The sequence below is a fragment of the Catharus ustulatus genome, chromosome 1 (assembly GCF_009819885.2).
Source record: "Catharus ustulatus isolate bCatUst1 chromosome 1, bCatUst1.pri.v2, whole genome shotgun sequence".
Lineage (NCBI taxonomy): Eukaryota > Metazoa > Chordata > Aves > Passeriformes > Turdidae > Catharus > Catharus ustulatus.
Window position 1 is genome coordinate 22,433,708 of NC_046221.1, and position 24,190 is coordinate 22,457,897.

General features: G+C 38.6%; 1 protein-coding gene across 17 annotated transcripts in view; it reads left to right on the top strand.

Annotated features, from left to right (window-relative positions):
- The window catches only part of ADAM22 (ADAM metallopeptidase domain 22), a 115,876-nt gene that overhangs the window by 49,655 nt on the left and 42,031 nt on the right, over positions 1 to 24,190 (top strand). For 16 of the 17 annotated variants that reach the window (XM_033077795.2, XM_033078025.2, XM_033077626.2 and 13 more), the window contains exons 3-9: positions 8,661 to 8,743; positions 12,349 to 12,416; positions 13,041 to 13,110; positions 18,171 to 18,241; positions 18,742 to 18,816; positions 21,771 to 21,842; positions 22,845 to 23,011. In XM_033077795.2, coding sequence (XP_032933686.1) covers positions 8,661 to 8,743; positions 12,349 to 12,416; positions 13,041 to 13,110; positions 18,171 to 18,241; positions 18,742 to 18,816; positions 21,771 to 21,842; positions 22,845 to 23,011 — 606 coding nt within the window. Of the gene's footprint in view, positions 1 to 8,660; positions 8,744 to 12,348; positions 12,417 to 13,040; positions 13,111 to 18,170; positions 18,242 to 18,741; positions 18,817 to 21,770; positions 21,843 to 22,844; positions 23,012 to 24,190 lie in introns of those variants that run through there. The other variant, XM_033078283.2, reaches the window with a different exon arrangement.

Consider the following 24,190-nt stretch of genomic DNA (forward strand, 5'->3'; position numbering starts at 1 on the left):
AGGAAATTGTTTTCTGAAAAAAATTGAACCATGAAAATAATTCAGTCAGAAAACTTGCACAGGTAGAGATGGGGTAGATAAATACCAGAAAATTTTGAGGGGACGCTTAAATATGACTAGAAGGAACTGTATTTTGTAGGCAGCCCTTAAAGTCTGAAATTCTTTAGTGTGGTGGTGTAAACACAGCATGTGTATTATAGGCACAAAATTACAGTGAGAGTGCTTAGAGCATAAACCACTGCTGTTTACTTCAGCCTTGCAGCAGTTCTCATCATAGCATCAAACAACATGAATGGAGACATACCAAATGCTGGGTGCTGTTTTTCTCTGTTGTAGCATTAGCAGAGGAGCTTTGGCCAGGCTTGTCCTGTGGATTAGGACTACAGAGTGGCTATGTGTCCCAGGCTGTGCTGAGCGCTACTGCTGAGCCCTGCAGTGCTCAGACTCTGTCCTCTGGGCTTCCTTCAAAGCTCCCCCAGCCATCCTGTCCAGCTGGGGTGCCCCAGCAGAGGGACCATCACTGTGTTTGGCCAATGGAGGGCATGGGGCATTTGGGGCAAATGCATTGTAATGCTGCACAGCAAAGCAGAGCTCTTTGCTTGCAAAAATAGTCATTATGTTGTGTGTGTTGTTTGACTAGTAGTGTTTGCAACGTGACTTATTGGAGCTAACAGCTATTGTAATGCTTCTCCACAAGAGGGGAAAATTACTGTTCTTGCTGTGCTTAAAGCCTTGGCTAGTGTGTGCCATGGTGTGTGTTTGAAGGGCTCTTTAAATGCCCTTTTTAAGTAAAAATTATGTATAATGAAGACAAATATTAAAATCTTGAAAGACCAGAGGAGTCTGGGTACCTTTGATGTGGTAGCTATTGCTACTTCTTCCTTCAAATCTGGTCTGCTCGAGCACTTGTTAAGGTACAGTCTCTTGACCGACAGCAGTGAGTGTCTGCACACCTGTGCCTGTGTTTGATGAGACTTTATCCCAAGCAGCATTTCAACATTTCATTGTTATCTCCACAGGTACAAACTGATCATAAGTCTGCAATAATTTGTGGTGCAGCCAGATTAAACACTTAACCAGTGAGCAGGTAATTTTAATAATTGGCTGCTATGTTTCCAGTCTTACAGCAAGGTGCTTCTAGCAGTTAGGGCACTCACTGTCTGAGAAAAATCTCTTATTATTCTTCAGGTTTTGGTAACTCACCATTTTGTAGCCAAAGAGGAAAGTGTTTCAGTTGCCAGGGAAGCCTGTATACTAAACATGCCTTTCTGAAAGGGATTACATTTTCTCCTGAAAAGCAGAGTGCCAGTTGGGCTGGCAGAGGATGGGAGTGCAGGAAGACTCAGCCCTGGGGGGCTGGAGCCTGGGGCTGGTAGGGAGCTCTGTGTGCAAGTACCTGAAACTTGCACAGCCCCCTGATGAAAACTGAGAAGGAGCAAATCATACATAATTCAGGAATTATATATGCCTGTTTCTGGCAGAGCTTTTTTGGCTGCGTCCAGAGACTAGAGAAGCTGTTATTATCAGAAAAATAATTCTCTATCTTATTTGAGAGAAGACTTTCAATAAGGATTCCTGTAATGTTGTCAGATCTCCTCTCTCTTACACCCTCAACAGAGCTCTGTTGCCCTCATGGCAAATTACTAACAAATCTAGGCCATAATCTGCTTTTTAGTGATAGCAGTAAACTAACTGAAGAAGAGCTGACAGGGTTGTGAGTCTGACACAGTTTAACAGGGGTTTCCTGCAAGGTGGATCTTCAGTGCTCTCATCAAATGTTTTCATTAAGGACTTATTTAAAAAAAAGTATTTGAATATTAATGATATTTGCCAACAGTGCAAAACTGAGAAGCATTACAGTGCACAGAAGGATCAGCTGCAGAACAGACTTCTTTTGCCCAATTGAGTAAATAAAAACCAAATAGAACAAATGGCAACTTCTTACACTTAGGGACTAATTATAGGTGTTTGTACAATACAATGAAAGTTCCTAAATTGAAAGTTCTGCAAGAAGGGGAAGATAAGAGTGTAGTAATGGAACAGGAATGGCAGGATGGAAGCATACCATGGTCCCAGAATATACTTCCTCTTGACTGGAATTGAAGTTTCTGTATGTGTCTTGATGAAGAGTTGACATTTTTAAAAATTTCAATGTGTTTTCAGTTCCTCTGGACATCTTTTATTCTTTTTCTTTTTTTTTTTTCCCCCTCAGTAGTGCCATATTGTCACACCAAGTCCATAGTCATGGAGAAATATTTCACTTTCCTGTTGTAGTTTTGTTTGAATTCTGGAAGCAAGCCTTTTGGGATTTAGAAAATGTAGTATCCTCTATGGGATACCAGGGCAGGGTAATCAACCCTCATATATAGTGCATTTACCTGACCTAATAATCCTGCAGGCTGGCACTTCTAATGTACATTAGAATGTAGCTTTTTTTAATATCTGATTATCTCCCTGTTATTACTAGCTTACTTTTTACATGTATCCTGCTACTGAGGAGAAGAAAATTGGAACTAAGAGCTTTCCATATTATAAGTCATTCCCAGGTCATGGTTTTGAATATACTACACTAGAATGAATCCCAGATCATGATTCATGTGGGATTTTGCAGGTTTAATTATCTTGTCTCCCTTTCCTTTGTGACATGAAAAAAATAATCCTGTGGGTTTAACTAGTCCTGCAGGGGGAAAATGTCAGAAAGTGGAAGTCTTCCAGAGCTTAAAAACTACATTTCACTGTGGATGTGGACCCCACTTATGGTGGGTGGTTCTGCTGATGTGAGAAGTCAAGCGGCCGTGTTACCATGAGGAGTCACCTCTTGGGTACTCTACCACAGTTTTCTCTTATTCCGGAAGGAGGACAGAACTTGCAGAAAAATCTTGCCTGACTTTGTACACCTCGTGTTATTTTCCATGAGCTGCAACAGTATAGGGCATACACAGCCAGAGGTGGTAGCAACCAAGTGTTCTGTAATCTCAGACCATACGAGGACTGAGTACGGCTAAGAGAAATTAATTACTGCTATAACATTAAAGAACGTAAATCACTTTGTAGATGCCCTTATTAAAAAAATAAAAGTATATTTTTGGATTTAACTTAATCCATTCGAAGGGGAATTAAGCTAAGCAAACAGAAGCTGTTGCACTTCTGAAGGAGTGCTTCCATGCAAGGCTTCAGCGTGCTTTAGCTTGACATCTTTACTTTCTTCATCTTGACTTCTGTAAGCAGCTTTGCCTAGACATGTCTGTTGTTCCCTATGGATACCAAACTGGCACTGTATTATAAACAGTAGGTTAATGTTTCTAGACACAGCCTCAAGCTCTGTGAATTTTCATTTAGAGAGAAAGTTCTGTCATTCAGAAATAATGAGCCAATAAGGATATGAGAGTTGTATTGTTTTCTATTTTCCTCAGAACTTTATGTCCTGCTACCTACTGACTTACTGGTATCCATGTAGGTGTTGTGTTGTGTTTATAGTAATCTTGTCAATCACATTTTTACACCTTGGCTTCAGACTTGGAGTAGGATGGTGAGCTGATGTGACAGACTAGAACGTGTAGATTATAAGGAATTTTCATACTGTCCCTTAAAATGTTTGCTTCCATTTCCCTGGAGCAGACATACAGGAGTGGGACAAAATGACAGTCATTTAACTGACTTGTATGGTACACTGAGACACCAGCCACTGCAGCCTCCTAAAGACAGCAACAGAGTAGGCAGGAAGAGGTAACCTTTTCTCCTCTGCCTCATCTTTGCCTGGCAGCTGATAATAAAAAATAATTTTCCTTAACACCAAGGTAAATCAAGGCAAGTCAAGAGTCTGTTTCCCAAGCAGATGCCAAGGCAGCTTCCAGAACAGATGGTGTTGCGTTGGCATGAGCTCTGTGTCCACACCCTGCAGTGTTTTGTGGAGCATCTCCTCTCATAGCTACTGGGCAGTAAACACAACCCTCATTTGGCCTCTGAACTGGGAAGCTGGGCTGATATCTTGTGCCATCTGCTGAAGGCTCCTGCAGTGAGTCACTGATGGCAGTTGGAGCGAGTCGCCTGTGTGCAGGATCCTGTCACATACACGTGTGTCTCTGTTTAGAGTGCTGCCAACAGTCTTTAAACATGGGCGTTTTGTGGAGAAGGCTTAGCAGTGGCTGTGCCTTATCCTAATTTTGGAATCCATATCTCTGATTCCAGAATCTGAAAGAGTGTTGTAATCTAATGTCACTACAGCGTGTTGGCTCTGAGTTGTATGTGCACATGTGATAGCCATCCTCCTACAAAGGGAGAGCACCCTTCACAATTTCAGAACATTTGGCTGTCAGGCGTCCGCAGTCCAGAAACTACTCTGCAAAGAGGGGCTGCCAGGTCCCTGGTGCTGTTACTGAGCTGAGTAAAAGCTGAACTCGGGGCTCAGCACAGCCCCACAGTAGGGACCCTGCCAGTTGCTGAAGTACGTGTCAATTAAAATATGTTTTCTCTCCTTGCAGTTACACAGGTCAAAGTGCCATTTTGACTCTTCTATTTACTAATAGAAAGTCATTCAAAACAAGTTGTTTTCTGCCATAGAAGTCAGGAACAAGAGTGCATTTTCTTTCCCTTTTTCTGTTGATCAGCCAGCCTTAGTTTTGAATTTTTGTACTAGTGGCCCCACAATAGCTAGCTCTTTAAACAGCTAATCTTTATCTGGCAGCTAATCATTATCTAGCGTTCACAGAATTGTGGCTTGAACTTTAGCTGGCCTTTTGGGAGCTTTCTGCTGCAAGGAAAGAGGGAGATATGTTACCAGGATTTGAATTAAACCAGAAATCCTCTTTCCCTTGGATTAAAATGGGAATATGTAGGAGAAGGAAGGTATTAATTTTAAGGTCAGCGCCTGACTGTTGTGTGAGTTTTACTGGCCAGCACCTCTCCTAATTGGAGAAAATGGCTTACTTGGACATCTGATGTAGAAAGCAGATGAATGTGCATCCTTAGTTTCCTCCCCTGGGAAGGTCATAGTGTCTGTGAGGTGAATAACAAACCCTGCCAGTGTATGGTCAGCAGATGCTTTCTGCACTGTGACTGCAGACAAGAGTGAGCTGCTGCCATTAACGACTGTCAGGGCTGTTCTTTTGCTTGACTATTTCACCCTTTATTATTAGTATTGGTTAAAGTGTTTTTCATCTCTTTTGTGTCTGCTCAGCAGCTGATGCCTCTCAAAGCAGTGACTGAGTACCTTAAAGGGTAAAAAAGTGTACAGATTTTATTTGCGTTGCTGACATCTGTGTCTTTACCACTCTTGAGTATCTTTGCTACGTACCTGACCTGTTGCAAGACTTGTACTGACATGGGCAAAAGGGTTGCATCTGTTTAGAGATGAACTGTAGCAGTTCACAGGGTAAATAGCCCTAATTCAGGATTTTGCTATAATTATCCAACGTAAGCATCAAGATGAAGGCTGTCTTATGAACTGACAACTATAATAATGATTAACTTGTTTTAATTGATCCTGGGGTCATTCTGGGTTTTATTTTTAAATTTTTTGTAGGATGTTACTACATTTTTGTCTACCCAAATCAATAAACTTCTTGCTAAAAATCTGTATTTTTTGTACTGCCCTCAGACACTACCAGTATGTTGTCCCTCAAGTTGAGAAAGTTCACACAGAAAGGATAACTTAGTGATCCAAGGACAGGGACAACAGAGTGCTATGGGCATTGGCAGAAAATTTGCCTTGTGTGATGCAAACTACAGCATGAACAGTGACTGTGTGCCTCGTGGAGGCAAAAAATGTTGAACTTCTCTCTGCATTAGCCTGCCTTTAGGTATGGCATAAGGTCTGCCTGTGTGTGTTGCAGGTTTGTGTCACAGCCATTGTCACCAGGCTGACCTTGTCTCACAGAAGATGACGTTTAGCCTAATTTTCTCCCGTACTCTGGAGTGAGCAGGTTCAGTTTTAGAGGAGAAGTGGGTAAATGTGCTGCTCAGACTTATGGCTGGCATATGTTCGAAGAGCAGTCTGCTTTCCTCTCCTCTTACACTGAACCATTCCCCAGGAGCTGGCAAAGGCCAGTGTGGAATTGCTGAGATGAGCAATCATCTTTTGAGAGAACAGAGAGAGGCTCTATTAGCTACAGGAAGTCAAATGCTCTTCACAAAAGACCCTTCATGTTCTGGACTGAACTGTAGTTGGTGCTAATTTCAGCTCTTAAGAGAAGCAATAATTATCATATGGAACCAGAATATATGTAGGAAAAAAATAAGATTTTTTTCCCCCAGCTTTTGTCTCACTCCTAAAGATATCAGTATATAAGAGAGAAAACTCCAGTCTTTCAGGGAATGTTTCCAAGCACAGAGAAAAAGAAGATAGATATGATAATTATATTTAGTGTTTGGTGGTCTTAGGTCTCTCACTTAATACAGTGTATTCTATGGCACTACCTGCTATAAAACAGCTTTAGTACCTGTCAGACCCAGCACAATTTCAGCCTCAGCAATATAGTGAAGCAAAACCAGTAAACTTCTTGCCCAAAATTGCATGTGCTGGAAAAAAACTGCTCTGTAGAGTCCCTTCATGTGTCCTGACTCATGTACAGAAACAAAGAATCATAGACTCATTAAGACTGGAAATCACTTCCAAGTTCATTAAGTCCAACCTTTGACCAAACACCACCATGCCAAATAAACCATGGCACTGGGTTTCCTGAACTCTTCTCAGAATTTGTGGCTTTAAGTACCCACACAGGGGTCAAACACAGAACCTTGGTGCTATTAGCACCATGCTCTAACCACCTCAGATAATCTAATGCATCAAATACCTGGAAGAAAAACTATCTTCATTTAAAGAAGTGAAAATAAATGTATTAGCCTAAGTTAATTTTGTTAACTGGTTTGAGGTGACATGTTATAATGATAGGAATGTAAGTACATACATAAAAAATATCTCCCGGATGTTAACATACAGAAAGGAATGTTTTGTAGTGATAGGAGCTGGTCCCTGAGACTGAGATCAGAGTTGTGTTTCTATCTCCACCAGAATTACCATGAACTCTAGTAGATCATTGAGTTGAATTGATTTGACTAAGTAGAGTAAAATTTGTGTTTCTCAATTGTATTTTCCCCAGACAAGAATTTAGACCTGTTTTTATTATATTTTTCTTTTCTAGATTAGTATGCCTAATTTTTTCCCCATGGATTTATTACAGAATAAATTAATTCGGAAGTACTGTCATGGGGCATTTATTTGACTCTCATTCAGAAGATCAAAACACACTTTTGAACCATAGACTGAATTCTTAGTAAGAAAAAAATGTTCCTCCTGGTTGAAAAGACAAGGTTTTGCGAACTAATGGAGCCTGAGATTCTATTTCTGGTACATATTAACTACATTTTCTGAGAACAAACCAATTTGTGTAATTACTCCAAATTCCTTCCACAACTAGAAGTCTGTACAACTCCCTACTGATAGTCTTTTCAGCATTATTGCCATATCTATGCACTTATTCCAGCTATATCTTTTACAGGAATACTACTTCAAGAATTCTCTTTAGAGAGTGTTTTATTGCTCATAAGTTTTTAGATCATCCATATAGTTTGCTAGTTTTGTTATTTGCTTACTGGAGTCTCTGTTTATTTCTTGTTCATATATTCCAAAAGGACCTCAGAGCCTTAAGCAGTTCCATGATCCTGGAGTGGGGGACACTCTACTGACTGAAAGAAAGAAAATCTCAAGTGAAGAGAGCTAAAAGTAGCTAAGATATAGGAAGTAAATACATGTAGAAAAGGAGGATAAAATTGAGGAAATGAGCCAAGGTTTCAGGAAAAAGAAAGAAGGATGTATTCTCTCTGAAATCAAATTAACATAGGATATTGATGGCTAAAATGTATGTAACTGCAAATTAGAAATTAAAGCAATCTTCTCCTCATTGATCCTTGATCTGTGTGCCAAGTTCTTGATAGTCTCAAGAAATATGTTTGAATTATTTTTCCAATTTTGGATACAAATACTGATGTTGTGCAATACTGAATAAATTTATTGCATGTGCAGTAGGGCTTACATCCTTATCAGTGAAACCAGGGGAGATTTTTTGAGTAGAGTCTTCTGGATTTCATTTGAAAGATATAAATTGTATTTGCAGAAAAAGGAGGCAAACATTCATTGTTGTTATATTTCTTCACTATGTTTTTCTTAGAGTTTCCATTAGTTTTGGAGCTAGTTACTACTTCTGATTTGATTTTTTTTTTAAATCAAGCATTATTATTACTTTGTTAGCATACTTTCTCCTCAGAAGAAGGAAATTGCCTTACCCTCAGAGCAGAGTTCATCTGATGTAGTCATGTGCAGAGCAGATGTTGAGTCTAAGCCCCCTACTTCCATCTCTTTCTGTAGTCAATGAAGAAAGATGAGCACTTCTGGAGTAATTTGTCTCTGAAATCCATCTCAGCATGTCAGGAATTTTGCCCTGAAATTGTGAAATACACCATTTGGAGTACAGTGTCAAGATGATGGTGTACCAAACCAAACCAAGGCTCAAAGCAGATGGGATGAACACCCCTATGAGTGATAGTCAATTCTTGGTGCATGTCAATGTCTTGGCAATGTGTTTATGAAAAAGCAGTCTTTGACAGGATGGAGTGTGATGATGTCGAATGTCCCATGGATTTACAGTCTCAATTTCCAATTTCAGGGAGGAGAACATTGCTATTATCAGGGAAAAATTCGAGGAAATCCTATATCATTTGTTGCCTTGTCAACATGCCATGGATTACAGTAAGTCTGCTACTTTGTTTTTACTGACCTTGTTTATTACTCTTTAAGCAAAATCAAATTGTTTATAGTAAAATAATACATGTATATAGTAAAATAAGTGCTATTTATTTCCCTACTAGTTTCTCACCAATATTGAGTAATCAACAGTCTTCAGAATTTCCTTTTTTTTCTAAACTGAGGGCTTATAGCAGTGTCCAGGTACTGTTTTAAGATAATTTATTATAGAGATAGCAGAGTATAAGTAGCTGAAAACACCATATTTTACAGGAATAAAAACAATGACAATAAATTATCCGCAAATTATGTTCTTTTTAATTGCTATTATGATGTATACTTTATTTGTTTTCTAGTCTCTACAGAGAAAATGTCAGTTTAGAATTTATCTTGCACTCTCCATTTTTGTTAACAGAATTTCTGGCCTTAAGATGTGTCTATGGGGTAATACCTTGCATATAGTAAAATACTGAAAAATTTAGAAGAAAAGGTATAACAGAGTACAATAATTTCTACTTAAAGTACATAAATTTACTTAAAATATAATTAAAGCCTCTGTCAACTGAAGTTTACATGAAGCTGTGTATGGATTGTACAGCTTTTGGACCTGTCTACTTTTGGCACTGTGGAATGATGCTGGTCAGGTTTTAAGATCAAACAAGTGCCTGTCACATCTGGATATTACAGGATCTTTGCACTTCTAATACTGACATCAGCTTGAAAAGTCATGGCACCAAGTGAGCCTGTGTGGATATCATGTGAGCTTTACCTTTTCCTGTGGAATCAGGATTTAGCTGGTGGAAATCTTCTTCAGCCTGTTGTCTATCTGCAACTATTCTGCATATAGCTCTGCTATCAGTCATATAAGTACTTTTATTTGAGTAGTGTCTTTCTTTTCTAGTTGCATGTTCTTTGTTGTATGTTCTTTGAAGAGGAGAATGCATGAAGAAGAGTTGTCATCCTTGCACTTGCCTGATTTACAGCTGTGCAGCTCAAGAAACTTGAGCCCAGTTTGAAGTATGGACAGTGAGCCTAAAAATAGTAACTTCCTAATGCATCCTGAGCCACTGCATGGCTTCCATTAGCAGTGATCCATTAGGTCTTGGCCCCTGCCAACTCCTAGGAGAAAAAGCAGGAACGAAGGAGAACCTGCATATGTGTTTCTCTGCCCTCTTTTTGTGAGTTTATGCTTAAAACTGACTGTTCTGCTGCTCTGTATTCTTAAATGGCCTGATATCCAAATCGTTCCCTTCTAAAGTTACATGATGAATGATGCATTTTTTCATTGTATAATTCAGCTCTCTCTTGAGAGGTATCTCCCCAGCTCCTTCCCCCCTCCTCCATTTTTTTCCTGATATAATAAAGTTTCAGCTGAGTTCTTTCACTCAAGCTTACTCTAATCAGGCTGGTATTTCAAGCATCCAGTGTGAGAAAATAATGTTTCCTGAGCTGAATTAAACTCACATTCTTTGACACTGCATTTCCATCATTGCAACTAGCTCTTACACAGTTGATTTTAAATGATAAGTAATTACTAGAAACTCACACTGGCAATTCAGAACTCCTTAGCTTCAAACACAGTTTGGAGTATCTTACTGGAATAAGCGTAGCTGGGGGGAGTTGTCTTCTGTAAGGTCTGTGGGGCAGGAGCTTTGCTTTCATGAATTTTAGGAAGCACATAAGACAGAACAGATGCCTTTAAGAGAATAACAAACTTCATATTTCTAAAGGTCATGCCAGTCTCCTCTTTTGCATATTAGTACCTCTAGATCTCAGCCTGTAACTGCAGAATATTTATTTTTGTGAAGAAATGCTGGGGTTTTTTACTCATAAGTTATGAGTTCTTCTTTTAGTAATGTTTGCTTTGCGTCCTTCCTTTTGTTGGTTAAATCGATCACATCTGGCTGACAGAATATCTGAAATTATAGAAATTAAGTCTTAATGACTCGGCTAATGACAAATGTATCTCGGCAGCCTTAACTTTGAGCAAGCCTTTTTGCTTGGATTTTTGTTTGTTTCGGTGGGATTTGCAGTAAGCACGGTTCCCTGGGAGTTAACACAAGGCAGTCTCTGCGGTTGCTGGGGTGTCAATGAGCTGCAGCAGGCACGGCTGGGATCCTGCTGCCGGCTGCTGGTGAACCCAAAAACTGCTGTCACTGCCGGGAATTCCACTGTCACGGCTGAAAATGTCATTGTCTGAATGCACACCATCCAAATGCAGGCTTCTGAAACGTTCTGCTTTAACGCACCCGCGAGCGTGTTTGTTCAGAGCAGGTTTGTTCAGAGCAGGTTTATTTAGAGCACAGGTTTATTCAGAGGAGGTTTATTCAGAGCAGGTTTATAAGAGCACACAAGGTCTGTGGTAGCTGATTGGAAAAGAGCCGTGGGTGCTTTGAGTGGGCAGGTTGGGTCTGTGGGTCAGCTGTGACTATTATTCTTGTCTCTGCTGAGTGATGATCAGAGGTCAGTGCTGATGGAGCAGCAGTCTCACAAGAAGCTCTTTGCTGACAGCGCTTCACCTTGCAGACCGTGCTTAAGTTGTAATTAGAGGGAAGGAAGTTTTACCTGATAAAGAGCTACAGGATCTTCCCCAATCCAATCTTATTTCCAAGCAAAGAAGCTTCAGCAGATGCTAGAATATTTTGCTTAAACTGGATAGACAGTATTTATTTCTAAATAATAGGCACATGTAATTTGCATTGTAGTTGTACTCAAGTATACATATGCAGTTATGCTCATACTTGATATATGATATGCAGTGAGTAACCCTGTCAATTTTGATGATAAAAAATACTGCATAAGAGAAAACAAAAATTATCTGCTTTTGTTGTAATTCCTGTTTGTTTTGGGTATTTTTAACAGTATTGAAAGTAAATAAATAATCTCACTTTCATGTTGTTGTTGTCGTGTGCTATGTGCCAAGTTTGAACTTACAGCTCATATTCAGGGCCAAGCTTAAACACCTTAGTAGTGACCCTTTGAAAAGGACATGCTGATACAGCCTAATTCTAGCCATGTGTGTGTGTGTGCCATTGCAGTAAAGGCAAAATTCAGAAATATTCTGGTTTGGTTAAAGATAAGAATGTATTGATATAAGAAAGAACTTCTGCTTTTCTGCTCTTACAGAGTAATATTTGTATCAACGCTTTCTTTAAATGAAATGCTAAGGAAAGAGTTAATAAAAAAACCATTAAAAACTAAGGATAATTCAGTTCAATGCAATATAATTTTTATTTGGGGAAAGTTATGCATATGTTCCAAATATGTGCTCCTAAAGACAGGGCTCTTATTTATCTGCTGCAGGTAGATGTCCCCTGCATGGGACCAAGGGCTTTGCACTGGATTTTGAGTTGCCTAAATTAGTCCATTTTGTGTTTATATGTATTGTAGAGAAGGTTTGTGGAAGAAAGAAGAAATTTTGTGGAGAAAATCTGTCTTTCTGAAGTAAAAAAACAAATGATTGATCCAGACTTGCATTCAGCACCTGAAACAATTTTAAACTCTTCCTTTCCCAAATATTTAAATGTTTAAAGTATATTAACCTTGAGAAGTTACTTCCTTATTACACTAGTGTTTGTTTATTAAATCTGTATTTACATTTCCTGCTCTTGACAGTGGAATGTTCTATGATGGAAATCATACCTACCTTATTGAACCAGATGAAAACTACACTTCAGATGTAAGTAGAATTTACAGTAGTTCTCTTGTGTTTTTTGAGTACAGTCATCCAAGGGTGCAGGGTAGGCATAAGGCTGTGGGACCAAAGGGTCATCCCCTCATTCCCAACTAATTCACCTTGAATGTGAGGGTCCGTCTTCACAGATGAAAGCAGACCTCCAAAAATGAGGCAGTGCTGTGTCTGTGTGTGTGCTCTGTAGCACTCTGTAGAGCACTGCAGCTCTAGAGGAGGGTCCCTTGAAACCAGCAACAGAAGCCTCTGAGTGCCCAGTCCCCTCCTCTGCTCTGGGCTTGTTACACCACGCTCCTGGCTCATCCTTGACTCCAGTTCAGCAGCTCCTGGGACTCTCATTGACTCTCCCTGAGCAGCTCTGGGAGCCTAATTTAGGCCTACCTCTGTGTGCTCAGCCATTGTGTTTGAGGTACTGAGATATAAAAGCTGATTAAATGTGGCATTAGCCATCAAATTGCAGTTGGAAAAAGAATATAGAGTAATGGTACCTTGCAACTTGCATGTTCACTGGTGTATGTGTTGGGTAACAAGAACCTTTGGAATCGTCTGTTTAATCTCATGAGATGAATTAATTTTTCCTGATGTAATATGCACAATTGTTTACTATTTCAGGATGACTTCCATTTCCACTCTGTTTACAAATCCAAGTTGTTTGAATTTCCTTCAGCTGACCTGACGTCTGGTATGATTTGTTAATTTTCATGACTTAGTGTTTTAGTCTAAGGCCAAATTTGTTGATTATATTTGATAGATCATCTTCTGAGAGTACATCGTTTTGTTATATATATACACTTTATTTTACCCAATTAAAAAAAAAACAAACCACTGAAAAAAACCCCATTTTTGAAACAGTGAAAGCGCAGGAAAAGAATCTGAAGTCATGTAAAAACCCTGAAACCAAGGAATGAAACTTCTAGACTTTCATGCTGTGAAATATGTTTCTCTTAAGAATGTGGTCAGTGGGCTGGATTATGTGCTAGTAGTTGTGGAGAGGAGAGGACTGAGGTAGCCTAGAGGTGTGAAAATAAACACCACATTGATGGTAGTCGGTAACTTTCCATGGATTTTTCCTGTTTGAGGTACAGGGTGAGTACTATGGAGTGAGCATGAGCCTGGGAGACAAGAGGTTGCCAAGTGTCACTGCAGTTCAGTGACTCTCACCTGCAGTCTGATCAGCAGCTTTCACAGCACTGGCGATGATGAGGGCCGTGCACTTCAGTGCAAAGGAATTTGGAGGCAGAAGTGGTTTCAAGTGCTTTAGTGATGGATATCCATATTGTGTGTGGAGGGAGAAAGGTTTTTTTTAAAAAAATTGGTTTTCATCTGATAGGCTGGCTTGTTAATTGAAGCTAAAATTGTAGTATTTATGACATATCCCCATTCTGTCAAGGATTTGCCAGTTTTACAGATGCGTTTTCCTGCTCTACAACACATATCCTAGATAAATAGAATTGTCCTTCATAGACACTGACATTTTGGTAGAAACCACCTCCAGACTAATTTCTTCAGGAGAGTTACAGATGTTTGGCCATCTTGTTACGAACTATTTGTCCCAAGTAACATTTGGATTTGGGATCTTGAGGTGCTGAGTACTGCAGGCAGATGGGTCCATCCCTGGAGCACAGTTTGTGCAGGTTTGCCAGCTGTTAAGCAAAGTAGAATAATTCAGGGAGCTAATGAGAAAAGAAGAAAAAAAAGGAAATTTCTACAGTTGGGCTGACTTAATCTCAGTTCTGAAGAAGGAATCTGCCTGAATCTAAACAAAAACAGTGTCCCAGCTTGGTGCCTCCTGTTCTGTGATGATCATTGCCCAGGAGAGGTAGCAGCAATGTTGGGATGGAGGAACGAGCACAAAAGGGTCATGACTTTTGTGCAAGGCATTCACCTCTGTGTCACAAAACTTCCTGTGTACCTGCACCTTACACACGTACCATGCTTGCTGCCTGTGCTTGCAGAGATGGTAGTGTAATGAGAGCAATTTAATGAACATAAGGTGAAATAATAAAGTACTTAATTTATCACATTTTCTTGAGGACATGTAATTCAAAAGATTGGAAATAATGCAACCAATGCTGAGTTTAAAATGAATCTTCTGTCTCAGGGTGTTAAACTAAGACACTGCTACTGTTGGTACTTACTATCTATAAGCTGTTTTATATGATTTCCTAATAGTGAAATTTTACGTTTTCAAGATTTTGGAAGAAAATTGTTTTGTGCTTTTAAAATTATGAAAGGCATTAATTGCAAGTACATGCCCCAGTTTCACCTCCACCAAAGCTTCTTGATTTTCAAAGAACTGTCAAACTAGGGCTTCACGGTCTTATTTTGTTTATTTGTTTTTCCCACAAAAATCCAGACATGCTTGTACAGTTTTGATTTTACTATAGATAACAAATAAATAGCTACTGGCTTTCCTGTACAAAGCCCAGCATGTGACAATGGAACGCTCTGCCATTTAGATTGAATTAGAATCACAGGATTGTAGAAAAGGTTAAAAAGGAAATTCAATTGCAGAGTGATAGTCTTCTCAGTTATGCAAGTATTTGAAATATGTGGATAAGAGGTACAGATCACTAATCTTCCATCACTTTATGTTTAGGATCCTGTGTATGGAGAAATAGACTTTAATTCACAGTCTACTCTCCCACATACCCATACTTGTTTGTGTAAAATTGGTTGAAAAGGTGTTTGTAGTGAAAATTGCAGTACATGTATAATATTATATCCTCATTCAGAAACGCACCATTTTTCATTGTTTGTGATTATTCAATTTATCTCTGTCTGGACGTCATCCTCCATGTGTAGTCACAGCTCCAGAGGATGACAACTCTACCGGTATCTCTGCTTCTTCCCTGCCCTCTTTTTTTAATTTGAATAATATTTGCAATTAATTGCTAATAGTATTGTTGTGATTGATTTTTTGAAGTACTACAACAAAATTATTAGCAGTAGAAAGCACTGTGCTGGCATATGTCATCATAACTACTTTCATAATTTATCAGTTTTGACTGGCCTAAGGAGATTTTCTGTGAAGCCAAGATTTTTCTCTTGTCTTTAGAAAAGAGTATGTGTAAGGTAAGATTTCCACTCAGCATTTTCACTGCATTAGGAATGAACTGGATAGATCACCAGCTTCAAAATTGGTGTTAGAAAGGGAAATAATTCAATTGATAGGGATTACTCAGTATCAGTGATAGTAAAAGCACACTATTATATCACGCTTCAATGTACTTCATACATTCTTTTGCTCCTTGGGTATTAAAAAAACCCCACAAGCTGAAAAGAATTTATTGTACTGTATTTTGCAATGGTCTGAGGAATAATGAGGATTTTAAATAAGGAAGCTTGGACAGATGACTTGGCACGCTTAGAGCATTTGACTTTGTATTTACTAGACTGTTTTTCTCACAATCTCTGTTGAGATCTACAATGCCCTGGCATGGCTTTAGATAACAATATGTTTCAAAGGTGCTGTTTTTCAAATAAATCATAACAGATGTCCTTTTCTTTTGGGATCACATGGAAAATATGTAGATATGACACTTAGGAATGTGGTTTAGTGGGACTCAGCACTATTAAGTTTATGGTTGAACTCGATCTCAGCAATCTTTTCCAACCAAGATAATTCTATGATTTTATGACCCATCACTACATTTTTTCAAGGTAATATATCCCCATCAAAATATCTGCTAGGCTCTGTCAACTTTCAACATCCCCTGTGATTTTGCTGGTTGTGTTCTTTGGCCTGAGGGTCCTTGGCTGGAAATGCAACCTGTGTGCATTTATCCATCTTGTTAGTTATATGGCAGAGTTAATGTGTGTTAATGTGTTAATGTTAATGGCTGCATCATTTCCCTTAGAGATGACTGACTTCCAATTGTGGGTAAAATAATCACATTTACTGGTAAAGTTAACTCAGACCCTATATATATACTATAAATTATGATTTTATTAATTAAAAAGTGTTATTTTTACCAGTTTCATGATGCATGTTATAAAATCAAAAATGATAGGTTGAGATCCAGGTGTGTGGCACTAGAACAGAGTCTAAAATAATTAACATACATAAAGCACAATCAAAAACTTTGTAGAAAGGTTTTCAGGATTTAGTTTCTCATCATTGCAAGCTCAAGAGTTTGCAGGTCTTTAGGTGATAAATAAGGAGCTTGAGTATGATTTAATTTATCCTTGCTCTTTCTTCTAAAGGAAGTCCCCAAGTGCATTGGTGTAACCATGAAAACATTTTTTAAGCGGAGAGCCTGTGATTCTCCAGGTTCCTCCACGAAAAGACATCTGCAAACCTCACATACCAAAATGACACTATAGTCCCTAATTTATCCAAGACAATACCAGTTAATCATGCTTTGTTTTCCTGGTTTGTCTTATTAGTAATTTGCCACTCCTGGTTAAGATTATCACTTAGGCCTGGCAATGGCTTGTCAGATGGGCAACTCAGCTTTGTGTTTTAAAATTTTCCTGATATGGCAGCCCCATCAAATTCCTGTCAGCACGGTTTTTAATCTTATTTTTGAACCTTGTGCAAAAATTGTGCAATTAATGTGCCACAGGAAGTGAAGATGTGAGAAACTTTCCTGTCTCACCAGCACAACTGAACTGGTCAGGAATTTGTAAAACAGGCAGCAGTTGTGTGCAAAGATACGTGAACTAGAAGTCCCTTAACTTACACAGCTCCATCAATCCTACAGCACTATAGGGGTGCTCTATAAACACTATAGGACTATTTGCTTCTCTGCAGAACTGGTAAAATCACTAGAACACTGAAAGAAGTTTTCAGTTCCTTGAAACTGAAAGGATACCCAAAACTGCAGAGAGCACGAAAGAGGGAAAGCAGTAAAAGGAGAAAGACATTATTACAAACTAAGCAACTGCAATCATTTAATTTACAAGAATCAAAGAAAGATCTCCTTGGGGTTATGCAAATTGCAAACACATTTATACAAGATAAGGAAAGAGCTTTATTTCATATAGGGAAAAGAGAGGCAGGGACTATGAATCTAAAATTAAAGATAGAAAATTGCTTCTTGAACATTTGAAAAGGTGAGAAAATGTGTTGTCTTCTGCATAATTTATAATGTGTCCTTGTCCATGAGGAGCTATAATAGATTTGGTGAAAAGGATTTGGCAAAAGAATAAACTACTCGATGCTTATGATTAGAGGTTTAAGAAGTTAAAGACACAGAGGGATTAGCAGGGAGGAATATTGTGCTGGTAAGTGAGCATTGCCAAAATCTCATAAGGTTTCTCCCAACTCTGGCATATTTTGCTTTATGAATATAATCGTCTTAAAGCATTTATTCTGCCTTCCATGCTCTTCTTATTAATTTAGGTAACTATTGCAAGAGCTCTGTGAATGTCTGCTGAATTCCCAAAAATGTGATTCACTCCATGGAAGCACTATGCTAATAATATTTCATGCCCAGTATTGGTGAAGTTTTGGCATAGAACATCTGCTGTGCTTTCTGAAGCATGACACCCACAGATCATCTGTTTCAACAGACCCAGATTATCGCTAGTAGAGTTTTTAGTAAGAGCCCTGTTACTGGGAAACATCTGTAGTTTTGCCTCCCTTCTAGCTGGAAACTTGAAAAAATTAGTTGTTGCTGCATTTGCATGCTGAAGTGCTGAAGAATACCATACTACTGTTATGTTGTATCAGGTTCACTAATTGCTGGGCTATATTTTTGTAAACATTCAATGCATTTGTCTGTGTTTTCTGCTTAGAGTTCTGGCAGATGAATACTACATCACAGAATTTTGTTGTAAGACCAAGACACAAAAGAAGGAAAAGGCAGGTATGTGCCAATATGCTTGTTTATAAGGAATATGCCATCAAGTTTGTTTCATGTCTGCTGAGATAATTTGTCCAAATGGAGTCCTGCTGCTCCTGCTGGTTTGGCATGAGATCTCTATATCAATACAGCTAATACAAAAAGAAGTACCAAATGTAAGCTAGGTTGGTAGGTTGGTAGGTTCTCTTGGATATTGCCTACCTGAAGAATTATGAAATTTTAAAATACTGCTACATTGCAAATGAAAAAGTAGGTAAATATTTTTGCTCCTTTTGAGTACAGTTTTATCAGAAACTCCCATAATAAAATCTATATATTTTTTATGTTGCGATAGTGACAAGTAGCTAGTTTATCTCACTTTATTTTATCTCAAAATAAATATTCTAAAGAGAGACTTAATTCCCTGTTTATTGAAGTGGGGAAGCCACTAAATGCAGAGGTTTGTTAGCAGTTGCACTCTCTCTGTATTGTTAGACTCTCTTAGAGTTACATTCTCTCAATAGGTTCGTCAGATTCCACGTAAAGTTGAAGAGGAAACAAAATACATTGAGTTGATGATTGTAAATGATCATCTAATGGTAAGACTGACATTTCAACATCTTACAGTTAGCATCAAATTGTCTTGATTTATCCAGAGAGCATAACAATAAGAACACTATATGGCCAGAATAAATTCAGTTTGTCCTTAATAGAAGAGATTATGGTCTCATTAACCATGGATGAAGTTGGTTTTGAATTATGGCAAGTTAATTTCACCAAAAATGCAAGTAGGCCTGAGGATCAGAAAGAAGGATCAGAAAGTAACTAATGTAGTGTCACTTAACTGGTGATTTTCTTTCTGGCTTTCCTGAGCATTTGACTTAGTTACAGGCACTCAGCAATCCATAGTGCAGTTATTTCAATTGTGCAGCAGCTGTTGAGAATGAGGAGATTATCAGTGACTAAATTTGTTTTATATGTCCCAATCAATGTAGAGAAAACTATTTTGTTAAACTTTTTCTGGAAGAATACCATGGTGTTTTTAACATAGTGGAAAGAGACATAACAGTGTATTGAAGAAAAGCCAGACTCATTCAAGTGGAAAAAGCACAGATTTATGTCAGTGAAGATGATTTATTAATCATCTAATGAAGGGAATATCAATGGCAAATTCTCCATCACTTGCAGTGTTCAAAGGTAACTTTAAACACAATGGAATTGCTCTTGAAATGACTGGATAAAGTTCAGTCCATTAGTGCCCATCCGACTTGTGATATTAGATGATTTTATGGTCCCTTATGGCTTTAAAATCAAAATATTTCTATGAGTCTTGTCTACTTCTCCTATAATGTGCAGCAATTTTCTCATGCAATACCTGAACCGGCAAAAATAGACATGAGAGTGTATCAGTGTACAAGAAGTACACTGTCCTTAGTGTACTCCTCCACCAGCTCAATGTGGTGAACACAGGAATAATTCTTGGATTAAAACTAATAATATTGGATGAAAATTCCTTAAATCAGTGTAGCTGTGTTTCATCCTAAAGCCCTGAAGCCACAACTTTTCTGTTGGGATCCTATCTGTTCAGGCAGATCTTCTTCATGGCCAATGTTTCCTAGTTTTGTCTAATCACAACTGCTGCAAGAGTCAGTCCAGTTAGGAGTTTATTCTCTGAGATAAATGCCAGTGATCAAAGAAGCCAAAAAATTTCCTCCTGTGAGAAGGAAATACCATTTGCTTTGGGCTTAACTTCATGGTTTTGGTGGTTTTTCCCCCCCATTCCTGCTTGAAAGGATGCCTTTCCTACACCCTAATTGTGGAAACTTCTTGCCTGCTAAAAGATACTAACTTCAAGAAAATACACACAATTTTCATTCCAAAATCAAGCATCATGGAGCACAATACGGTGAAACATTTCTGAAAATCTTTGTCTAAAATTCGTCTGAGATACCTGTGACTTATATGCCCATGATGCTCATTCATAACTGTTTTTTTACCCCTGCAAATAGGAATACCTAGACAGCTGTTTCCAGTGCCATTTTAATAACTGCATTGCAAATTTCTGTAAAGGTGCCATTGGAGTCTGATTGCTGATGTGGTTTGTACCAGATACTATAACATTATAGGAACGTGAAACTATACAAGAAGAAAACCAGAGAACAGATTAAGAGAGAAAATTGTGAAAAAAGGGAGGCTGATAGATTAAAACACCAATGCAGACACTTCTGGGATAACACATCTTAAGGAGTCTCAGCTATGGAAGTTTTTGTTGCTAATTTCTGCTTTGGCATTTGTGATTAATTTAAAAATTGCCTACAATAATGATAATGAAGAGAGTAACAGAATGTTCCTGTTCTTATATCATTTCCCAGTAAAGATCCTTGGGTACTTTCTAAAGAGGAATTCATACATCAGCAGCTGTTGTAAAGTATATCAGTAATGTATATTTCTGAGCAATTTTCTGCTATTGGTTATTATCATTACATTCAGCACAAGAGAAAAAAACCTTGTACAGGGGCTTTATTATTGATATACAGTAATTTCACAATTACAAGCCGCACCATTTTGACTAAAATTTTGGTCCGAACCCAAAGTGCGGCTTATAATCAGGTGCGGCTTATATATGGACAAAGAACGGAAAGTTGCTGTTTTAGTTTGGAGGACAGGTGTCTGCTAAGAAAGGCAGGAACTCCTCTTTGAAATGGAGAATGTAAACCCCCTCCCTCCAGATTATTATAATTTTGAAATCAAGGGGCTTTCAGGCAAAAATATGGGAATTAGGAATAACAGTTCTTTACTAGGGAAATTAAACTAGAAATACAGTACTACAAAGAAACAAACTCCAAACCCTGACAAAGTCAGAGTACAACCTGACACCCTGTCAGGCAGGGTGTGGTAGCAGTCCCATTAAATGGTGGTTGCAGTCCTCTTGTAGTGACAGATGTGGTTCAGTTGGAGCAGTGGTCCTGTAGAAGGTGCAGTTTCCCTCCAGAGGTCCAGTGGTGATGTGGAGGAATCCAGTTTTCCTCTGGAGTCCAGTGGAGAAAGGGGCTCCCTTAGTGTCCCAAAACCTCTGTTTTTATCTTGGTAAGAAATGTTGGGCTCTTCCTCCTGGCTGGAGCAACTTCCAATGGGATGAAGTGATTTTATCAGTCACACAGTGGGACTCAATGGGCCATTAGCAGAAAATGACTCGCTGGAGGAAGGATGGGTTGTGAAAAGATAAAGAACAATGCCCTGCCTGGTTTCAATGGATGGCCCATTAGCAGAATATCTGCTGTTGAGATAAGGATCACTGCCCCCACCCTCAACAGATGGTGATAGAACAGATACCTTTTATCACACTCTGTATTGTAACGTGCGGCTTATAATCAGGTGTGGCTTATATATGGACAAAGAATGAAAAGTTGCTGGCACCCGGAAGTGCGGCTTATACTCAGTGCAGCTTATAATAGTGAAATTACTGTAATTGCTTTTTACTTCATGATGTTTTGGAAATGGACCTTGCTTTTGTGAAATCTGTACCTGTTGCTGGTCTGTGTTTGTTTCACAGTGTAAAAAGCACCGCTTGTCAGTTGGCCATACCAACAGCTATGCTAAATCAGTAGTGAACATGGCAGATTTAGTAAGTATCACTCAACTGTATGTACTTTTACGTATGAGATGAGTCATAAGATTCTCCTGATGATAGATGCAGCTGTCAGTTCATGATATAACAATATAATATATTGTGAAGATCACAAACTCTCATCTAGAACCACCGTCATTCACCTATAAAGCCTTTGTCTAACATAAAGTGTCAGAAGGGTTTTATTTTGTGGCTTTAAACATTTAAGTATCCTGCTGGATTGGTCCCTTGGGTCTCAGTTTTAAAGAGCACCTTAGATACAACAATTTCTAGCATAGGATCCCTATTTTGACAACTTCAAACCCAAAAGACAATCTGAAATTCTAATACATTAAAATTTCTCCAGAAAAAGTGCATTTGAGTGAATGAGCTAAAATAGGGACATACAGGTGAATTATATGGATTATATTTATCATGCTAAATTGGACGAACTACTGGCTTTTGTACCTTACTGCAGAAAAGTATTAGAAAAAGAAAAGTATTACTAGAAAAAGAAAATGCTTGAAAGAATTTGATGTGGAGTGATAATGCAGCTTTGAAAGGATGGCCCTTTTTTTGTGATTCAGCCAGCATAAGTTGAAATACTCCTGTAGACGTATATAACAGTGAAAAATATGGCTTTATAGATCATTATTCCACACAAGAGGGCCCTTGTGTGACATTGGGTGAGCTGGCTGTTATAAAAGACCCATTAATTTCAAATCTTTGAACTATTTGGAATGTAGTAATTTTTCAAAAATCACATTTCTCTTCATGTGCCTCTGCCTGTGTAGGCTAAGAGAAGGCTAACAGAACTGATTGAAGAGTTAAGCCAAAAATTTTGGTTTTACTTGGTTTTTATGTTTATTGTTTCTAAGGGAGATAAAATCACCTACAAGAATGTAAAGTGTGCTAGAATAAGCTAAATATTTAGTTATGCAAAAATGCAATCTATTACAAAAAGGGGTAAACCTCACCTTTGTTCTATTTGACATTTTGTTCATTCTGTTAATGTACTAGATATATAAAGAACAACTTAACACCAGGATAGTGTTGGTTGCCATGGAAACCTGGGCTACTGATAACAAGTTCACCATATCTGAAAACCCCTTGGTGACTCTACGTGAGTTTATGAAATATAGGAGGGATTTTATCAGAGAGAAAAGTGACGCAGTTCACCTTTTTTCGTACGTAACCTTGTGTGATATTTTATTACTGGGGTTTTTTCTTTCCTTGGGGGCTGCTTCTCACAAATGGCTGATGCATCTTCTTTCTGTTGTGTGTGTAATCCACAATAATTCAGAAAATAATGTTTAAGATGGGGAGGTGGGAAAAAATAAATGCACAAGCTGCCTGCCAGTGCAACTAGAGGTTTGACTCTTTTAGTTTTAGCATCCTAAGCCTGAGCTGCATGTGCTGTAATTCTGTGCAATCACCTACTTTGTTATTCTGTGCAATCACCTACTCCACAAGTGCAGCTATCTGAAGAGTCATGCATGGTTCCACCTCAGAGGCTGGCTTCTTTGGCAGTAGAACATGGATTATTTGAAGGCAGAGTATTTGTTTTGAAACCAATGAGTTTTTCTGCTTAAGTGCACTGTTGCCTGCTTTACTTTGTTGAATGCCTTGCATGCTGCAGGATTAGTGAAGTGTTTCAGATCCTTAAAATGGTTTGTCCTCCCAAGACATTTGAGCTATAAGAATACTAAACTGAGAGGAATGTTATTTTCTTTAAATATCTTAATAAGATTGATATGATAAAATACAAAAATACAGGAGAGACACACGGCTGAGATTTTTGACCCACACAAGACATGCCAGATGAATATCTCTGTTGGAGTCCTTTTTCTCTCTGCTGACTGTTTTAAGAGCCTGTAAGATAAACTTAACCTAAACTTCACATGACTTCAGTAGGGTTCCAGGATACCTAAGCCCAGTATCCACCCTCAGAATTTTTGCACATACTTAGTTACTGCCACTGATTTCTACCTTGAAGAAAGCTAGTAAGATCTGCAAGTGATGTTTGTGGATTTTGGTTTCTCTGTCTCAGATCTTCATCTCTTAAATGGGAATCAGATTTTCTTGTATCCTTAGTGTACCTTCTCTGCTGGCATTGTAAAATCTTTGGAGAGGAAGTCAATTTGACCTGTGCTGAGACTCTGGACATCAGTGTATTGCTACTTCCAGTGCTATCCACAGCACCACCACCAATGGTGTTTGTGGTGTTGCATTCATAGATAGTTTAGGAACAGCAGTTTCTGAAATTGTGTCTGTGAGTGAAGCACAGCTAAATTGGGAGGTGGGGGGAGCTGGTGTGATGGTACAGTGGTTACAAATGAGCTTCCACGGTGATCCTTCTTGATGTT